The sequence below is a fragment of the Medicago sativa genome, chromosome 5 (assembly GCF_051527215.1).
Source record: "Medicago sativa cultivar Bolivia chromosome 5, Bolivia_mono, whole genome shotgun sequence".
In the NCBI taxonomy this organism is placed as follows: domain Eukaryota; kingdom Viridiplantae; phylum Streptophyta; class Magnoliopsida; order Fabales; family Fabaceae; genus Medicago; species Medicago sativa.
The window spans coordinates 20,300,507-20,318,824 of NC_140753.1; the positions used below are offsets into that span (position 1 = coordinate 20,300,507).

At 33.9% G+C, this 18,318-nt stretch overlaps 2 protein-coding genes and 2 long non-coding RNA genes across 5 annotated transcripts; 3 read left to right on the forward strand and 1 right to left on the reverse strand.

The window, feature by feature from the left end:
* Positions 1–400: 400 nt before the first annotated feature.
* On the reverse strand, positions 401–2,366 carry LOC146920883 (uncharacterized). Of its 2 annotated transcripts, XM_085714316.1 has the most exons (2): positions 974–2,366; positions 401–569 (listed from the first exon to the last, which is right to left on the reverse strand). In XM_085714316.1, the coding sequence occupies exons 1-2, from the start codon at positions 1,690–1,692 to the stop codon at positions 464–466; spliced, it is 825 nt and encodes a 274-aa protein (XP_085570442.1). In that variant the 5' UTR covers positions 1,693–2,366; the 3' UTR covers positions 401–463. The 2 variants fall into 2 exon arrangements, with proteins under 2 accessions (XP_085570442.1, XP_085570443.1); XM_085714317.1 differs by lacking the exon at positions 401–569 and having other exon boundaries at positions 826–2,366.
* Positions 2,367–3,070: 704 nt separating this feature from the next.
* On the forward strand, positions 3,071–3,895 carry LOC146920884 (uncharacterized). The gene is made up of 3 exons (XR_015011942.1): positions 3,071–3,199; positions 3,317–3,390; positions 3,755–3,895. It is a non-coding gene; the product is annotated as an uncharacterized LOC146920884 (long non-coding RNA).
* Positions 3,896–4,027: 132 nt separating this feature from the next.
* Positions 4,028–4,299, forward strand: LOC146920885 (uncharacterized). The gene is made up of 2 exons (XR_015011941.1): positions 4,028–4,167; positions 4,250–4,299. It is a non-coding gene; the product is annotated as an uncharacterized LOC146920885 (long non-coding RNA).
* A 3,142-nt stretch (positions 4,300–7,441) lies between these two features.
* On the forward strand, positions 7,442–12,992 carry LOC146920886 (uncharacterized). Its single transcript, XM_085714318.1, has 9 exons — positions 7,442–8,118; positions 8,907–9,122; positions 9,425–9,607; positions 9,812–10,033; positions 10,241–10,357; positions 10,455–10,598; positions 11,103–11,204; positions 11,412–11,480; positions 12,274–12,992. The coding sequence occupies exons 1-9, from the start codon at positions 7,831–7,833 to the stop codon at positions 12,505–12,507; spliced, it is 1,575 nt and encodes a 524-aa protein (XP_085570444.1). The 5' UTR covers positions 7,442–7,830; the 3' UTR covers positions 12,508–12,992.
* Positions 12,993–18,318: the final 5,326 nt, after the last annotated feature.

Sequence of the window (18,318 nt, forward strand, 5' to 3'; positions counted from 1 at the left end):
AATCACTTTATGCATTCAAATTTAGTCAACCATTTTTTTTTAGATATCCATGGTCTTTTACCTTTCTTAGCTTTTTAAAAGTAACCATTTTTCATTTCAAGCCTTTTAGGCTTAAAAACAGGACATTTTTTTAATTTTTTTTAATCCAAGTTGTACATGATTTAAGTAGAAATCGTTTTTTGGACTTCAAGAAAAATGTAAAGACAAAATTGGAACATGTGAGTAACTTGATATGCTTTTACATTTTTTTTTATGTATGTATGGTCTGTCAGTGCTGCAGAACTCTTATTGAATTTGCTTTTTTTAAAAGTTTGTTAATACATTGTTTTGCCTTTGGCTTTGTATTGCTTTTATCACACCTTTTTTTTCCCTTCACTTTGAGTTTATTTCTCTAATTCAGCTTTTAATTCTCGCAAGAGTCTGAGAGAAGGAGGCTGGTTTCTTTTGATCAGGTGGTTAAGACTCAAGCTGATTGCACATGTTGGTGTAGTTGATGCTTCAAATGAAGAAAAGTACACTTTTTAGCTTTGTTAGTGTTGCAAAGCCAGAGGTACCAAATTTTCCCTTTACAACACTACTTCCAAATTTGGTTGTCGTTTCCGTTGAACTATGACTCAAATTCTGATTTACTTGTTCAAACTTCTCATGAAACCACATACATATTTAATTTAAATTGAAATTATTTAATTGGACTTATCTTTTGAATTTGTTTTTCGTTTAATACAATTGTAACCAACATAGTCACTTGTTATGTTCAAAAGTTTTCAAATGATGGTTATGGAGAATACTTGCTAGTGAAACACATGACTTATAAACATGATTAACCATTATGGAGGACTTGCAGGTCAATTTTTCCTTTGCCATGCCTTATAATAAACTCTCCTAGTAAGAGTGTGAACGTGAACCAGAGCGATTGTTCTGACGACGATTGGAGCGCTGCTGGGAGGAAGCATCTGAGTCTCGTGGAACAGTGGTGTGCAAAGCAGTGGGAGAACTAGTGCTGTGCATTTTTGCCAAGCCGGATTGATCTTCCAAGGTGAGCATAGAGCGAGCCTGGAAAAATGATGGCAAGGGGTTACTTTGGCGAATCAAGGTGGCAACCCCACGATATGGCTCAGATAGTCCGGAAACCAGTTGAAGGACCAAACGGTGACTGCTGACTGGTGCTCCAACATTCTTCAATTGATCAGATAGTTGCTTGAGACGCTGACAATATGCAGAAACATTAGGAAAATCCTCCATACGAGTGGATGAAAAATCTTGTTCAAGGGCAACGGCACGGGAGTTTTGATTGTCCTCAAATATATCAGCTAAACGGTTCCAGGCAGCCATAGCAGTGGATCCTTTTTCCATAATGGTGGTAAGAAGATCAAATGATATGGTGGAATAAATCCATTGAAGGACCGTCGAATCAAGAATTGTCCACATTTCAAAATTAGCATCAGTGGAAGCAGGCTTTTCTTTTCCGGGTTGAGGAATGATGTGGTCGATAACCTTGTGGGCACGAGCATGAACCTCAAACAATTCAGCCCACATGGTGTAGTGATCCTTCTCCATCTCGAGCACAAAGGGAATGCTGTTTTTGATGTTGGTGACGGCAAGGGCCGGATGAAAGTCTGATTTTGCCGAACCAGAAGCAGAGGCCGTGAAAGATGCGGCGGCGGAGGATGACATGGCAGGAGTAGAAGACATGTTGATACCTCTGAACAGAATTAGAAAAGAATTGGAATAGAGAAGAGTGCAGACAAAAGAAAAAGGGTTGGTCGGAAAACAGAAGGCAGCGGCGGCGGCGACCTGTTGTTGAGGAGGAACAGGGGACGGCGGCGACCTGTTGTTGAAGAAGAACAGTCGACGGCGGTGACCTGTTGTTGAAGAAGAAACAGGCACGGCGGTTTTGTTGAGAAAAGAAAGGCAGCAGCGGTTTGTGTGTCACGCTGGAAAGAAGGCAGATGATACCATGAAAGAGGAGAACAGTAACGTATTTTCTATTGTAAAATTGCTTTCTTGTCTTATTCATGTTTGTAAGGGACATATATACAATAATAATAGGTTTAGTCAAACCTATCAATAATGATATACATAAATAAAATTAAATATAAATAATTACAAATATACTATTGATTAATGACAATAATATTCTATCAGTTTTTATTTTCTGAGATAAGAAGAAGATAATGTAACTTAACAAAGAAGCAATATATATTTTTGAAAAAACTAGAGAGCAAAGACTTCAGAATAACGAAAGCAAGTAATGACACGAGGACAAGTCTTAGGAACCACCAACATAGAAGACATGAACATGAAAGATCTAAAATGAGGCAGTAGCAAAAATTCATTCGAAAAGAGGCACTCACACATATAGACAAGAAAAAGAAGCAGGAAAAACTCACATTTGAGTCACACTCCCTCAAAACAATGAACTAAGAACCGCATGTAGGATCCAAGAATCCAGGTTCTTCCTAAGGCACTACCACATGTCGTATCAGACATTCCATCCTCATTATATGCTCACTAGCAAGTGACGGCAACTCAAAGGACACAATTGACAATTGCAATCATCATTACTAAAACTTTGTTTGGGAGATTGGAGGGGAGGGGACAAAGAAGGCTTTGAACAGTAGAAAATACTGGGGAAAATGATAAAATCTTGCATTTTTTGAAAGAGGAACTTTTTAGAGAATGATAATTAATATTTATGATTACTATATTTTTAATTTTAAGAATATTATAACAACATAAATTGAATTTGAAGAATTAATATAAACACTCCAAAACCCTAAACCAATACAATCTATCTACTTTATATCTAATCCAAAGGTACATTGCTAACCCTAAACCTAATTACCTTTTGGCACCCTAATCATCTACTATAATGACCTAGGTTGTTAAAATTTCAATTACACGGTTTGTTGTGAAAATTAATTAAAAAATTTCAAATTTATATTTTCCATCAAAAACTTTCCTACTAACCATGCTGATATGAGTCTTTTGATGTTCCTAAGGTAGCATTTAATGGGTTCTATGTTTCCAAGGCATCATAACACTTTTTACTTAGTGATTTATCCATCTATATATATTGAACCCTGAAGGAGTCCTTTCACCCGCGGTTGAAAATAGTCTGCATAATCAAAGGACTGTATAATCAAAAAAATGTGGCACAACAGCACTCAACCCTTGCTAGCATTCCGCGCTTTGACAGGTTGAAGTGTTTTGTCTATCTACTCCATATGTACACAACCTCTTATCAAATATATGAATTGAGACTTACGTTTTTTTTTCTTTTTCTTTCCAACACCCCTGGATGATCATCCTGAAGGTGAACCGAGCACGATCCTCCACAAATTGCGTATGAGGTTCAGGACTTCTATGGTTCCGTTTGATGTCGAATATGTACGTTCGTTGTCAAACACTATCGTTTTTACGCTCACCAAACTTTCAATTGAGTTGCTGATACTTTTAGGCCAAATACCTCCCTGGGTCCTTTAAGTTTCACGTTTGTAACAGATAGGTCCTTTAAGTTTCAAAGGTTACAGATAGGTCCTTTAAGTTTCTAAGGTTTCAGATAGGTCCTTTAAGTTTCGAGTTTGTTTCAGATAGGTCCTTTCTATCAACCTCCGTTAAGGACCTATCTGAAACCTTAGAAACTTAAAGGACCTATCTGTAACCTTTGAAACTTAAAGGACCTATCTGTTACAAACGTGAAACTTAAAGGACCCAGAGAGGTATTTTGCCATACTTTTATTTGCGTTTGTAGGGCGTTGATGTGTTGCCAACAATGTTTTTGCGTGAGTTTGGTGATCAGCTAGGTAGGTATGCGACGCTGGTGGATCAGAAGCACAATCAGTTCGAGGTCTTGGTCGAACGCAACAATGCTACAGTTTTTTTCACCAAGGGCTGGAATGCTTTGCGCGATTTTTACAAATTAAAGCTCGGTGCGTGGGTAACCCTGGTGTTTCGTGGAGGTTTGATATCCGTCTCAGAGATAGGTTTGGTAGGAAAATGCGTTGTCCCAGTTTCAATCCTCCTATGAGATTCGTTATAGAAAGAAATGGAGGACCCATGAACCTGATGAATGCTGATCCGGTGCCTTTTGTCCATAACGAGTTTAACTTTCAACTGACTTATGACAAAAGGCTTGCTGCTGAAGAGATAGTTGTTGGATGCTTGGTACATTTTGTTTAAGGAATTAACTATCATGTTTATTATTTTGTTAACACATGAACTAACATTATTTTTCTCCGTTTTGAAGGACTTGGCAGATTTTGGATTCACCAAGCTTGCATTGGACAGGAGGACTTCTGAGCTGAGTATAGTGGATGAGTGTGGGTGTATATGGAACTGCACACTCCAGTTTGAAGAAGGCCCTCACCCACACTTTATCATTGGAGGTGGATGGAACAACATGGCAAGGGGCGGAGGTTTAAGGCTGGTGACCGTGTCATTATTGGTGCTCCATATTTTGGCAGGAATGAGAAGCTGTTTGTTGTGGTCTATCGTTATTAGGATTGTTTGTTGTCTATCTTAAGAGTGTTGTTGATCTTTTATCTTTTAAGTTTAGTTTTTCTTATTGCTCTGCATTGTTCAACCTTTGGGATTCCATGCAATGACGTGATGAACATGGAGTTTTGTTTGTATTATACGCTTATCAGTTATTATTATTTATCAAGTTTACATTTATCAAGTTTACATTCGCTTATCAGCCTTTATAAGTTGCTACGCTTCAAGCTTTGGACTATACTACTCAAGTTTATAATACCTCAGACTTAATAATCCAACCCTCCATTTGGGCCATTATTTACATTTAACTATATATATTATTTATATGTGGTGTGGGAAGAGGATTATTAATGGAACACACCTACATATATATAGCTATCTTGATTTTTTTAAGCACAAATAACAATCATCATAAAATTTGTCAAAGGTTAGGAGCTGACCTCTTAGGGTAAGTTGATCGATTAATGCTTTTATAAAAAATTTGAAAGAATTAACACGTTGAGTTTTTTTTTCTTTTGTATATTTACAAAATGAACATAAGCATATGCCTTTATTAAAAAATGAATATAATTAACACGTTGAGTTTTTTTTTTTTTTTTTTGTATGTTTACAAATTTATCAATCTGACGAGATAGTTGCCCCCATTATTAAAAGTCCTATGCAAGTTATTTATTTAACTATAAGTTGGCCATTATTTGTATTTGCAAATTTATCAAACTAAACTTATAGTTGCCCTCAATATTAAAAGTCCTGTGCAAAGTTATTTATTTAACTATAGATTTTAAGTTTGTTAAGGACTTATTAACTAATCCTGGACATGGTAAATTCGAAATTATTCAAAAAAAAAAAATGTATGCAAGTAACACATTGAGTTTTATATTTATATTTACAAATTTTACAATTTAGCTTTATAGCGGTCCCCAGTTTAAAAAGTCGTATCCACATTATTTCGTTAACTATAACATTTAACTTTACGAAGGACTTATTAACTTTTTATGTACATGCTAATTTGGACAGTCCTACATGTGTATGGTCCATGCAAGGTTAGGATGCCTTGATGAACTTATTAGGTACAGACGAATAAGTATAGTCTAGGTAGTTTTTACTACGTCCAAAAAATAAGTAGATGAATTGGCTGGGCTGTGTTGTTAAATGGATATGCTTTTGATCTGACCATGGTTATTTCAAATAAAAAAATTATCCATTACAAGTAGGTGATTTGAAAAAATTAGCACCTGGCAATTGGCTGGGCTGTGCAATTAATTTCCCTGCTGTGCGAATGTTTTTTCAAGTATTGTTTGGGTTAAATTAAAAAATTTAGTTGCCCTTATAAATTCTTTTGCAAAAAAAAAAAAAAGTTTTCAAGAGCATGAAACGCATATAATGGGTCGCAGCATTCAATGAGTGGAGTCTTAAAAAAAAAGGCTTAATAGGTCATTTGATCCCTTATATAATTTCCGGTTTTCATTTTGGTCCCATAAGTAATAAAACTCACCTTTTGGTCCTTTAATTGTGTTTCCGTCGGTCAAAAAAATCCGGTCTGTCAAAATATTAAACTTCCTTTAGTTTTTGTCCACGTGGCAAGTATAAAAGGCAATTTTTTTGAGAAACCCCAAAAATTAGGGTTCTTTCATCACCATTCATGCCTCTTCTCTTCTCTCCCATTCCAATCCCTTCTCCTCTTCATCCTTCCCATTCGAATCCCTTCTGTCAAATCAAATCCAATATCACAATTTCATCATTTGTTGCCCAAGCATTTGGTGTGCTTGATTTCGGATCCACTGTATTGACCAATTATTGTTATGTAAATTGGGGAATGGTATGGAGGACCACAATGTATGGAATATATGATACATTTTTATCTTAAATTGCTATATCGACAGCCTAAGTTGACCCGGGCGACAGCACGGGTGAAAAGTCTAGTTTTGAGTAATGTTAGCAACTCTCTCTTTTGAATATTCTCTCTAATACTCACTCTCTTATTGATTTAAATCATTCTTGGTCTATACTTTGAAAATTGAACCTACACAAAGTGGTGGGACATACATTGATTTCCTCCAATAAAACAGTGAGTGTTGAAAAGTGAGTGTTGCTAACATTCCTCTACAATGTTTGAGTTCGCCCAAAGGAGGAGTTTTATATCTATACTATATATAAAGAAAATTACCATTTCCAGCTCTTTTGGGTTGACTTTTTCTCTTTCTAAAAATGTTCTCAATTTTCAATACAAATAACACATCTAACAAATAGATAAGAATAAATTTAAATATTAAAAAAAAATGTCCAATTTTTTGCCTTTATCATTTAAAAAAAATGTGACAAGAATAAATTTAAATATTAAAATAAAAATGTAACAAACACAAATGTCCAATTTTTTGCCTTTATCATTTAAAAAAAATGTGTAACAAACTAGAGTGTTACAAACTATATTTTGTAACAAACGCAATATTCATACTCAAACAATAGTTACTACAATTAAAACTTTACCCAAATTTGTTTTTTACTAAAGTGTCAAAAACTATATTTGTAACCAACACAATATTCATACTCAAACGATAGTTACTACCAATGTAATCAAAACCGGACCGGACATTAAACCGGTGTAGGTATGGGTTCAGGGTTTCAAGGTTCAATCGGGGTTAGACCGGGGTTCAACCGGATTTAAAAATTAATGTTTATTTTATTATATAATTCCAAAAAAAAATATATAATAATATAGTAAGTAATCCAAAAATAAAAAAATTAAGTGGCGCTATGTTGAATTTACACACATTAGTCTATTTTCTTTCTTTCAAAAATACGTATTTCTATTTTTTTTAGCTAGTAATAGTAATTTATGATAATAACAAAAAAAAAAAAAAAAATCAACATGGGCTTCTTTTACAAGCCCAATCCATTATTAAACCCTAAATTATAATTTACAACTTTGAGCCAGAGATGAGCTATCAGAAGCCGCCTCTAGCTTTGCATCTCTCTCTTGCGTTAATCTTTCTTCTTCTCCTATTTTTTTTTTTTAGTTCTATTGTACCTGCAATAATACTCTCATGGAAACATAAACAGAATAATTTGCTTTTCCTTCCTTGTTTCTCTCTCTCAATCTCTGGGGTTTTTTAGTTTTCTGGTTTATGGAAACATAAACAGAATAAATTTTTTAGTTTTCTGGGGTTTTTTCCGGTTTATTGTATCAGCGGTTTTTTAGCCAGCCGAACCGGATTGGAGCGCGGTTCCCGGTCCGGTTTTTACAACCTTTGGTTAGGATTGACACTATATGAATACCGGAGCAAAATAGAAGAAGCCATAGTTTGAAGCATTTGTTCATAACATACCTCACTCATGACACTTTCACACACCGCCCAAGTTCGAATTTTCAATCCCCTCATCCCTCAAAAACCAACACACCCTTTTCCTTCTCATCTTTCCTTCTCTTTTCCCTCTCACTTCACCTCCAAATCCCTTATCGCCACCGCCAATACCAACATGTTCCAAGCTCATTCCTGCGAATTTGAACTCTCTACTTTAACAGCTTTATCCCCATTAGATGGTCGTTATCGTCAAAAAGTTCAAGAATTAACTCCTTTCATGAGTGAATATGGTCTCAATTACTTTAGGGTCATTGTTGAGGTACACCTTTTTCTTATTTTCTCATTTTTTGATGGCCCTTTTGCTTAAAGTTCCCTTTCTTATTGTTATGTTTGTGGTTTATATACGAACTCAATTTCTATAGGGTCATTGCGGAGGTACCCTATAGTTTTTTCCTAATTTATTGATACCCTTATGCTTTAAGAGCTTAAAGAACTGTTTTTTATTATTTGTCTAATGTTATGTTTGTGTTCATAGATGAAGTGAATTATTATAGGGTCAGGGTCATCGTTGAGGTATCCCATTGTTTGTTCTTTGATGTTTTCACTATCCTTTTGCTTAAAGAGCTCTTTTTTATTGTGCTTCTAATGTTATGTTTGTGTTTATATGGACTCAATTACTAGTATAGGGTCATTGTTGAGGTACCCCGTTATTTATTTTTCTTTGGTTTTGTTAGAACAAAAACTAGTAACGGAAGATTAAAGATAATGTAAATTGCAAGCAATGGAATATGATCGTTTGTTCACACAATTCGGTCAATTGTGCCTACCTCTGTGACTATAGAGTAGCTATAGTTCTGAATATTACTTGAGTGGATTAGGGTTTACAATGTTACAAGCCATACATACAGTATTACAGTCCAGACTAGAATAATATCCCTGAAACGTACCGTGGGATACGGAACCTTTGCTAGCTCAGCTCCCCCACCCCTTGCCATATTTCTGTGTCTATATATGTGCCATATTCAACAGATTTTGGATACCCGTTTGTTTAAAGAACTATTTTTTTATTGTTTTTCTAATGTTATGTATGTGTTTATGTTGTTCTAGATTAAATGGTTGCTGAAGCTTGCTGAAATTAGTGAAATCACTGAGGTTCCTGCTTTTAGTGAAGATTCCAAGTCTTTCTTACAAGATTTGATTGATGACTTTGGTGAAGAAGAGGTTAAGGAGATTAAAAATTTTGAGAGGATTACAAATCATGATGTTAAAGCTGTGGAGTATTTCTTGAAACAGAAGTGCCAATCAAATGCTGAAATTGCCAAGGTTGTGATTCACTTTGTTATTTTTTTGTGCTTCGTGATTGTACATTACTTTCTATTTGAGTTTTGGGTCTGTTTGATTAACAATTTAATGAAATGCTTATAATATAAGCGCTTATTGATGCAATGTTTCCATAAACTATCATGGAGAACTTGTGAAAATAAGCTGAAAACAGCTTATGTACATGTGATCAGATGTTCCCATAAGCTATCACAAGTGCTTATATCAGTAGATAAGCTCAAATAATTAATCCAAACAGACCCTTGATGGCATTGTGTAATTTTTAAACAAATATTTTTCAACAGGTGCTTGAGTTTTTCCACTTTGCTTGCACATCTGAGGATATAAATAACCTTGCCCATGCTTTGATGCTGAAAGAAGCAATGAATGCTGTTATGTTTCCTGTCATGGATAAAATAATCGAAGCGTTGTGTACAATGGCCAAAGACAATGCCGATGTTCCTATGCTTTCTCGCACTCATGGCCAGGTAAGCTGATTCGTGCATTATTACTTGATTATTTAAGAATAAATGTACCATTGTAGATTGTAATATTGAGATATTGCAAATAATGCTGACTCAGCAATTATTTCTGTTCGTTAGTATTATTATTCTTCAATTTTATTAGTTGCCAGATTTTCATTCTTAAACCGTCTTGGTTGAACTTGGTGATTTTCCTGTGATATTCTTCAGCCAGCTTCACCAACAACTTTGGGGAAGGAAATAGCAATATTTGCTGTGAGGCTAAGCAGAGAAAGGAAGGAACTATCTCAAGTTGAGATTTTGGGGAAATTTGCCGGTGCAGTTGGAAATTACAATGCACATCTTGCTGCATATCCTGATGTTAACTGGCCTTGCATTGCACAAGAGTTTGTACAGTCTCTTGGATTAGGTTTTAATCCTTATGTTGCTCAGGTGTGTTATCAAATTTTTCTTATTTTTATTTCCTTTTGTTCTATTCTGGTTTAACACAGTTTTACACATATATAGTTATATCTTGAGTGCGTATAAAATTGAAGTTAGCACTAGGAGATCACAATCATTTAATCATACATACCGATTTGTTCACAAGATGCTAATTTCATGATTCCTTCTGATTATATTACTTCCCTTGGTTAACAGATTGAAACCCATGACTACATGGCAAAGATTTTTCATTCATTCATCCAATTCAACAGTATATTAATCGACTTTGACAGAGACGTATGGGGCTATATATCTTTGGGCTACTTTAAGCAGGTGAGTTTTCTAATACATTATCTATGACCAGAGTGTCACACCCTACTTTTTAGCAAAACAACAATCGTTTTCATTTTTCATAACTGGTTTTTTTCAGACCACTAAGGCTGGGGAGATCGGGTCTTCAACTATGCCTCACAAAGTGAATCCCATTGATTTTGAGAACAGCGAAGGCAACTTAGGTGTGGCTAATGGAGGTTTTTCTCATCTAAGCATGAAGTTGCCGATTTCACGTTGGCAGGCAAGAATTACTTTAGTTTGATTTTAATGTTCTCTGTTTTATTCCGATCATTATGTGTTGGCATTATTCTAAACTGTGACACTGAGAAGATTTTACAATGAGTTTAATTTTGATACACTGTCGGTATAAAATGTTTTACATTGTCACTAAATCACAACCAATCATATGTGTGACTTTAGAAGTAGTTATGATTAAAATCAAATATTTTTAGTGATAAAAAATCTTTACTCTAACAGTGGTTAGTATAGTATAGTTTTGTAAATGAAATCATATGTAAATGAAATCCTTTTACAATTACATCTTCTGAAAGTGGTTAGTATAGTTTTGTTTAGTAATGTGTGTGCGCGTTCTTGCATGAAAGAGTGACCTAAGCTATCCTAGTGTATGGACCTTTTATCCCTCTATTCTGATTTCCCCTATTTATCTCATTGATTCCTTCTAAGTTCTCAATACAAGTAGATCTTAGAAGTAATACTTTTTAGTTTGTGCTTTTTTGTTTTGCAGAGGGATTTGACTGATTCAACCGTCTTAAGGAACGTGGGTGTAAATTTTGGTCACTCTCTTCTTGCATATAAAAGCACACTTCAAGGAATTGGGAAGCTTCAGGTGTGCAATCCAACAATTGATTTGTGCTACTTTTTTTAGAGTTTGTGCACGATTATCTTTTCATGATAATAAAACATTATATTTATATTTATTATTATTATTATTGCTATACATTTTGTTGCCCCAACTATTAGATTCATTGTAGTAAGTCTTCGCTTACTCGTTGAGCTTTCTTGTAAATGTTATAATTAACAATTCACAATTTAGGTCAACAAAGCTCGCTTAAGCGAAGACTTGGACCAGTGCTGGGAGGTGCTTGCTGAACCAATCCAAACGGTATTGATATTCTTTTGTCTTTACATTTTTATCTAGTTTAATCTCTTTTATATTATATTGAATGCCTTAAATATATTTGTGACTTGAGTCCATTGATGTGCTTCAGTGCACGATGTGTGGTTGTGTACTTGGTAGAACAACATTAGGAGAGTTTTTTTCTTAAAAGTTTACTAGCTCATGACACATTATGGGGGAAAAGCCCTGTTAATCTAGTTTAAAATTTTATTAAATACTTCCATAACTACAAATACTAATCGAGTCAATTATTGTTTTCAATATAAATTTGCAATGATACTGATGTTTTAGGATGAAATGTGTTCAAATTAGTGTGCTTATCTTTGATGCATGCTTCATTTAGAACTTTTCATGGTTCACTTCACAAAGGAAATCAGACTGTTGTATTAGTTTGGTAAAAGTAAAACTAAACCAAACCATTAATGGTTTGTCGTGAACCGAAATGGTATAAAGGTTAAGTGCACCTGTTTCATGGTTTCGAATTGAATAAGAAAGAACCTTTACAAAAGAACCAAACTGTACTTTTTTGAACCGAGCTGATTCTTTGTGAACCGAACTGTACCAAATTGCTATTCTTAACTGATAATAACCGAACCGAAGGGAATCCATCTGTGACGGATAGTTTTAAAAACAATAACCGAACCGAAGGGAATCCATCTGTGACGGATAGTTCACGAACTAAACGTTTTTTTAACAGCCCTACCTTTTGTTGTTGCTTGTTGCTGTTAACCTTTCAAAATCCTGCAATAATAATATAGTATGCAAATTCTTTATTTAGGTTATGCGGAGATACGGTGATCCCGAGCCTTATGAGAAGTTAAAAGAGCTAACAAGAGGAAAAGCAATTACCAAAGAGAGCATAAGAGACTTCATCGAAGGCTTAGATATTCCACATGATGCAAAGGCCTATCTCTTAAAGTTAACGCCGCACACTTACGTTGGATCAGCTGTTGAGTTGGCCAGAACTGTAGAACGTGAAGTGAATAATATTTTCAACGGAGTAATCTCATAAACAAGTGGTTGAAACTTGAATCAGTTCTATAGGGATTTTGATTAATTAGTGAGAGACTACTTTGCTGACAAATGACAATGCAATTTTGTGACCTGATCCTCACCATCGATGATCATCAGTCGGTAAATGAACCTTCAGATAAGTTGTTTCATTTATGAAAAAAGGCATGATTCGGTGATTATGAAAAACCATAGTGATGAAGAATGATATTCAGGATTTAAGTTTTGACTGCTAGGTTTATTGTATTGTTGTCGAGTTTGTTGCAATTCGGAAGTGTTGGACCTTAACAAGAGCATAGGTCTGAACTGATAATTCAAACCATCCAGCTATGGATTGACTCCAAAATAACAGAATTTCTGAAATCTATTTTCCAAATATCTTAGGTATATTTTAAATGCATTAGGAAAATTTCATTTCTCTTTTCAAATGAATGTGTTTGGGATTTCAATTTCAATTGTATGTGAAATGAACTGTAATTCCTTCAATTTTTACATGTTTCTGTGGTTCAATGTATTTTAAATGATTAATCAAACATAGCCTAAGGGTTATTTTTATAAAACAAATAATTGAGTTTCTGTTGAATCAATTTTGTCAAAGGTAATTAAATAAAACTTTTTTTAATTTATTCAATTATTGAGCACTGCATTAGATTTGGCACCGTGTTTTGGGATGAAAGAAAGATAAAGGGACAAATATTCTTAAAGCATATTATGATATCAAGATATGAATGAACTTTTTTATTGTTATTCTTTGGTTGTAACTGCAGCACTGGGAATAATCTTTGTGGTTCATATTTTGAGTCACCATGGCTGTCCTCCAAGCATTTTTTGTGACAGCAATTCTATAGTACAAGAATCATGATCAATTTGTTTAGATTCATTTGTGTTGTTCTGACACTTTGTGAGAATGTTTAATGCAGACAAGTGAACTCTTGTAATATCTAGAACAAATTTAAAAATCTATTTGAACATATGAGCATCTTGGAAATATCTCTTTTCTTTTTTTAGAGGGGAAATACATCTTATAAGCAACATTTTTATTATTTTATTTATTTTGGGTAACTTGGACAGTTCTATTTCAATTTTGCTAGGTTGTAATTTCGCCCAATAACACAAAATTGTACCCAATATTTCACATGGATTAGGATGAAACCATTAGTTTGTTTTTCCGACCAAATTTTAGTTTTCACTTACTATTGAAGTATGTTTGACAAGGTCTCTTAAGTTTATATATAGTGAATAATTTCTCTAACCATGAGCTTTGAATTCAGATTTAACGCAATAACCGTGCAACATAATTATTCATCTCAACGAATCTTAAATTAATGATAAAGATCAATTAATACATGTAACTACATGTTATTTTGATTGCATGATTTGAGATCCATACATCGTTGCTCCAAGATATTAGAACTATCCAGATCCCTACAATGGTAGCTTGAAGAGCACATAATTTAAATCCTTCAACAAACTTGAACTATCCATATTTCTTATTTTAATAAATCAAATCCAAAATAAAAACAAAGATAATTGGTGAATGCAAGAAATTCACAAAAATGTCCAAGTGAAAATGTGGATTTGGCAAACATCCTAATCAGAATAAAATTCCATTTTGCAGCTGTTATGTCTTTATTAACTGATTTATGATGATGGTGATTGCATTTTGGCCTGATTGCACCAAGTGGATTGTGGAGTATGGACTATTCTTCTAGCATTAGGGTTCCTTAATACAACTCTTTCTTTTCTTTTTTAAGGAAAATTACATATAGGACTCTTGGAATCTAGAATCTAGCCACTACTTCCTTTACCCCACCATTGGAGCCTTGCCAAGTGGCTCTAAAGTGTAATAATAATTTCAATGTTCAACGCAAGCTTGTGGGAGCGATCTAAGAGTGACATCGGGTCATATACGGTTTTAATTTTATTCTTATCTACTTCATATTAGTTAATTTCATTTCCGGACAATGATTAGCATTTTTAAGATTAAGTTATTAAAATATTTAGAGGGAAAAAAAATAGTAAAATGTAGTCAAACGATTTTGGCTAAAGTGCAACTCTGGCCCCCTATCTTTCAAAAAGTTGCGATTTTGGCCCCCTAAGTATGAAAACTACAATTTTGGTCCCCTATCTTTTAGCCCCTTTGCATATTTGGTCCTTTTGGCCAATTTTGACCAAGTCAACGCATACGTGGCATGCCACGTGTGTAATTAATTAATTAAAAAAAATTAAAAAAACCATATAATCATTTTATAAATTAAAAAAATGAAAAATTAAATTAAAAAAATAAAAAATCAGGAAAATAAAAAAAAAACAAAAAGGAAAAGGAAAGAGGCGCGTGAGTCTCCTCCTCTCCACCTCTCTTTTTCAGATCTACCATCTCTCTCTTTCATTTTCTTCCTTTCTTCCATTCCTGCAAATTCAACGTTCAAGCACACCACCACCCAAATATGGCCTAACATAAGTACTACTACTTCCAAGTTCCAACTCTATAGTAATATGAAACTTGTACAAATTTTTATTTGAAACATAATTAGGGTGCCCGACCAACTATGTTGAAACAAAAATCTTTTTGATGAATGTTTTAATGATAACAAACCTTATGGAATAAACACTAAGTTTTATGAATGATCTACTGATGTTTGCACTTGAGTCTTTTCACAGAGGTTGACAAGAAAGAAGTATCTTACAAGTGCACATATATACTCATTGGAAGAATACCAAAACAGTAGTATCACAAGCTCAAAGAAGATATAAAAAGAATATTGTTTGAATCAAATGAGTGTTAAGTAAAGATTCAACAAGAAGATGAACTTTCTTAGTAATTGATTCATCATTCTCACCACATGGTTTTCAACAATGCCTTAAAGATTCAAGGAAGAAAAGACATGCCTAAACTAAAACATCTCAAAGATACTCAATGGTCAAGAAACATTACTCAATGGTCAAGAAACATTGTGTGCAATCACCAAGAGAAATTATGAGATAAATCGCATCACCAACAAAATAATTCAAGGTTAATTAACCGAGAATATATTATCATGGAAAAGAACATTATCAACTCCGATGAAAGAATGTTCTCATGATGAGAATGCATATTACACTCGAAATCAGTCTCATCATTTCATCAAAATGATTACAATCAACTTTGAAGAGAAACCAATTCATAAATAAATTATTTATTAATTCACTCATTAATGATATTGGTTGGAGAAATATCAAAGAAGAAAATTCATGATCATATGCTTGGAGATTCTATCATAAAAGACTTATGATGGTCCAAGAATATTCCATCACTATTCAAGATATGATTTGAGAGAATAGGAATCAATCAAATGAATTTTGACTTTGAGAAAGATCTCTCATGTTCCTACAAAGAACATTCTGGTCATAGAAAGTGAAGAGGACATCCTCGTTTATTATTTTAAGGATTACAAACATATCTATTTTATTTTTCCTTGTTACCTACTAATGATTTTTTGTGACAAATTGTTTCATAAGAATGATCTCAAGATTGATCCTGGCACACATGAGACTCCATGATCACTCACGCACAAAAGAACAAGTTTGTACTTTTTTATCAAAGGCAATAAATCATAAAGATCAAGACTACTGTTTCATGGAATAATTGTCTCACCAATTAAAGGAAAAAGAACATAGGACTTTGATTTGGTATAATGTACATTTAATGGATCCATTAATGAAATCGATTCATAAAAGGAAAAACACCTTTCATCATACAAGCACACAAGAGTGACATAAGCAAAAGGGTTAGTAAATGACATCATCAAGGTCAAATCCAAAGTGCTATTATACGCTCACACAAAGCTGGCAAACGCGTGACTCTTCCAAAGCTTGCTGGATTTTCAAGAACAATCTCAAGATCAATTTTCAAGTGCCAAATAACATGTGCTTCTTTGATGCAAATTTTGGAGCGCAAATTGGAATTCAAATTAAAGCAAGGCAGCTGGAATTTTAATGTGGGCAGCAAGTCTCCAAGTCTCTATAAATAGAGGAAGGCTTACAAGTCCAAAACCAAGAACTTACAATACAAAGCAATCATCTCTCAAGTGTAAATATTATTCACTTACAAAGTTCTTCACAAACAAAACAAACTTCAACTCTCTCAATATATCTTTGATCAACATCAAGAGTTTGTTCATCGAAATCTCAAACAAGAGTTGAGAAGCCTTTAAGGCTAAGAGATTGATTTTAACCATAATCCACTTTTTAAAGTGCAAATATCATAATCTCTTCATCTATAACACACTCCAACTCATAACAGATTTGTGGATCACATATTGTGAGTGTGTTCTTATCATCATACCCTCAAACAAGAGTTGAGCGTAAATTCGATCCCAAACCAATCTCTCATACAAAGTGTATTGTAATTCTTAAGTCTATCCGTAACGATAGTTTGAGAAAGAATTGTAACAACCTTTCTTGTGCGAAAGAAAAGAATTGTAGAAGCCTGCTGAGGTTGATAATACAGGGTGTAACAGACTGATCTGGTGTGATCAAGACCTTATAGTGCTAGTCAGAAGTTTCTGTTAGCAAGACAACTATAGTGGATAATCTCACACGAGGTGTGGGGACTGGAAGTAGCCGGTTTTGGTGAACCAGGATAATTCTCCTGTGTTATTCTTCTTCCCTTTCTCTTTTATTTAAAGCTACACAATATACACACACTATCACACTCATATTAATATTTATTAATCTCCAGAATATTCTGGTCCTAATTAATCATAACCAAATTAATCCAGAGTTCTCTGGTCCAAAATTAATCATTAATATTGTTGTATTATTTTATTCAATATTAACTGCCTCCAGAACATTCTGGTCCAAGATAAAACAACTGCATAAATATTTAACTAAAGTTTAAATTTAGCTTATAATATTGTTTTATCATTCTGTCTTATATTAATTATTCTCCAGAGCATTCTGGTCCATGTTAAAATAACTTTATATTTTAACTAAATATTGTTTTATCATTCTGCTTTTATATTAATCATTCTCCAGAACATTCTGGTCCTTGATAAAATAGTTTTCACATTTTTATCTTAATATCATTTTTCTCATTCGACTTATATAATCATTCTCCAGAACATTCTGGTCCTTGACAAAACTATTTAATCATTTAAGGTTTATTTAATCTAGAACATTATGGTCGTGTATAAATCAATTGTTGTATATCTAATACTCTAATCTTGTTAGACTAACATTTACCAAGAACCTTCTTGAGTATATATACTTATTTAAGTTGCAGGATTAAATTTTAAAAGGGTCACAATTCAAACCCCCTTTCTTGTGACTATTTCTTCCACTTCAAACTATTCCAACCTGCACATTTTCTTGTACCAAAGCATGGCAAGGAAGTATAAGCTAACACAAGCACCAGTGCATCCAAAAATTGCTCCAAGGAATTCTTTCATTCCACCATCATCAAATAGTTGAATGTGAAGAAAAACGTGATTCATGGAAAGAAGAAAGAACCTTGGAGAAAGAAATAGAAAAGGAAAAGAAAAAAGAAAAAAAAAGTGATTCGTGGAATGAAGATGAGAGAAATATCTGATACCATAACCTAGCCTCAAAATTCAATCGAATCCTTCTTCAATTTTCTACCTTTTTCTTCTTCTCTTTGAATCGATTCGGCGCCGCTGCTGGTGGTGGTCGAGGAAACAGGCTTCTCACTCCTAGATTCGATTCTTCATCTTCCAATTCACATGCTTTTGGTTCATTGTTATCTGATTTAAACCCCTTTTACTTGGATCTGCTTTTCCACACCCCTTTCAATTACGAGATGCTTTTTATTTCG

Bases quoted from the DNA above. Each gene is read 5' to 3' on its own strand.
- LOC146920883 (XM_085714316.1), bottom strand. From the start codon at position 1,692: ATGTCTTCTACTCCTGCCATGTCATCCTCCGCCGCCGCATCTTTCACG. The intron at 570-973 runs CACTGTTCCACG...GAAGTAGTGTTG, and splicing joins TCTCCCACTGCTTTGCACAC to TAAAGGGAAAATTTGGTACC.
- LOC146920886 (XM_085714318.1), top strand. From the start codon at position 7,831: ATGACACTTTCACACACCGCCCAAGTTCGAATTTTCAATCCCCTCATC. The intron at 9,608-9,811 runs GTAAGCTGATTC...GATATTCTTCAG, and splicing joins TTTCTCGCACTCATGGCCAG to CCAGCTTCACCAACAACTTT. The intron at 11,481-12,273 runs GTATTGATATTC...TTCTTTATTTAG, and splicing joins TTGCTGAACCAATCCAAACG to GTTATGCGGAGATACGGTGA.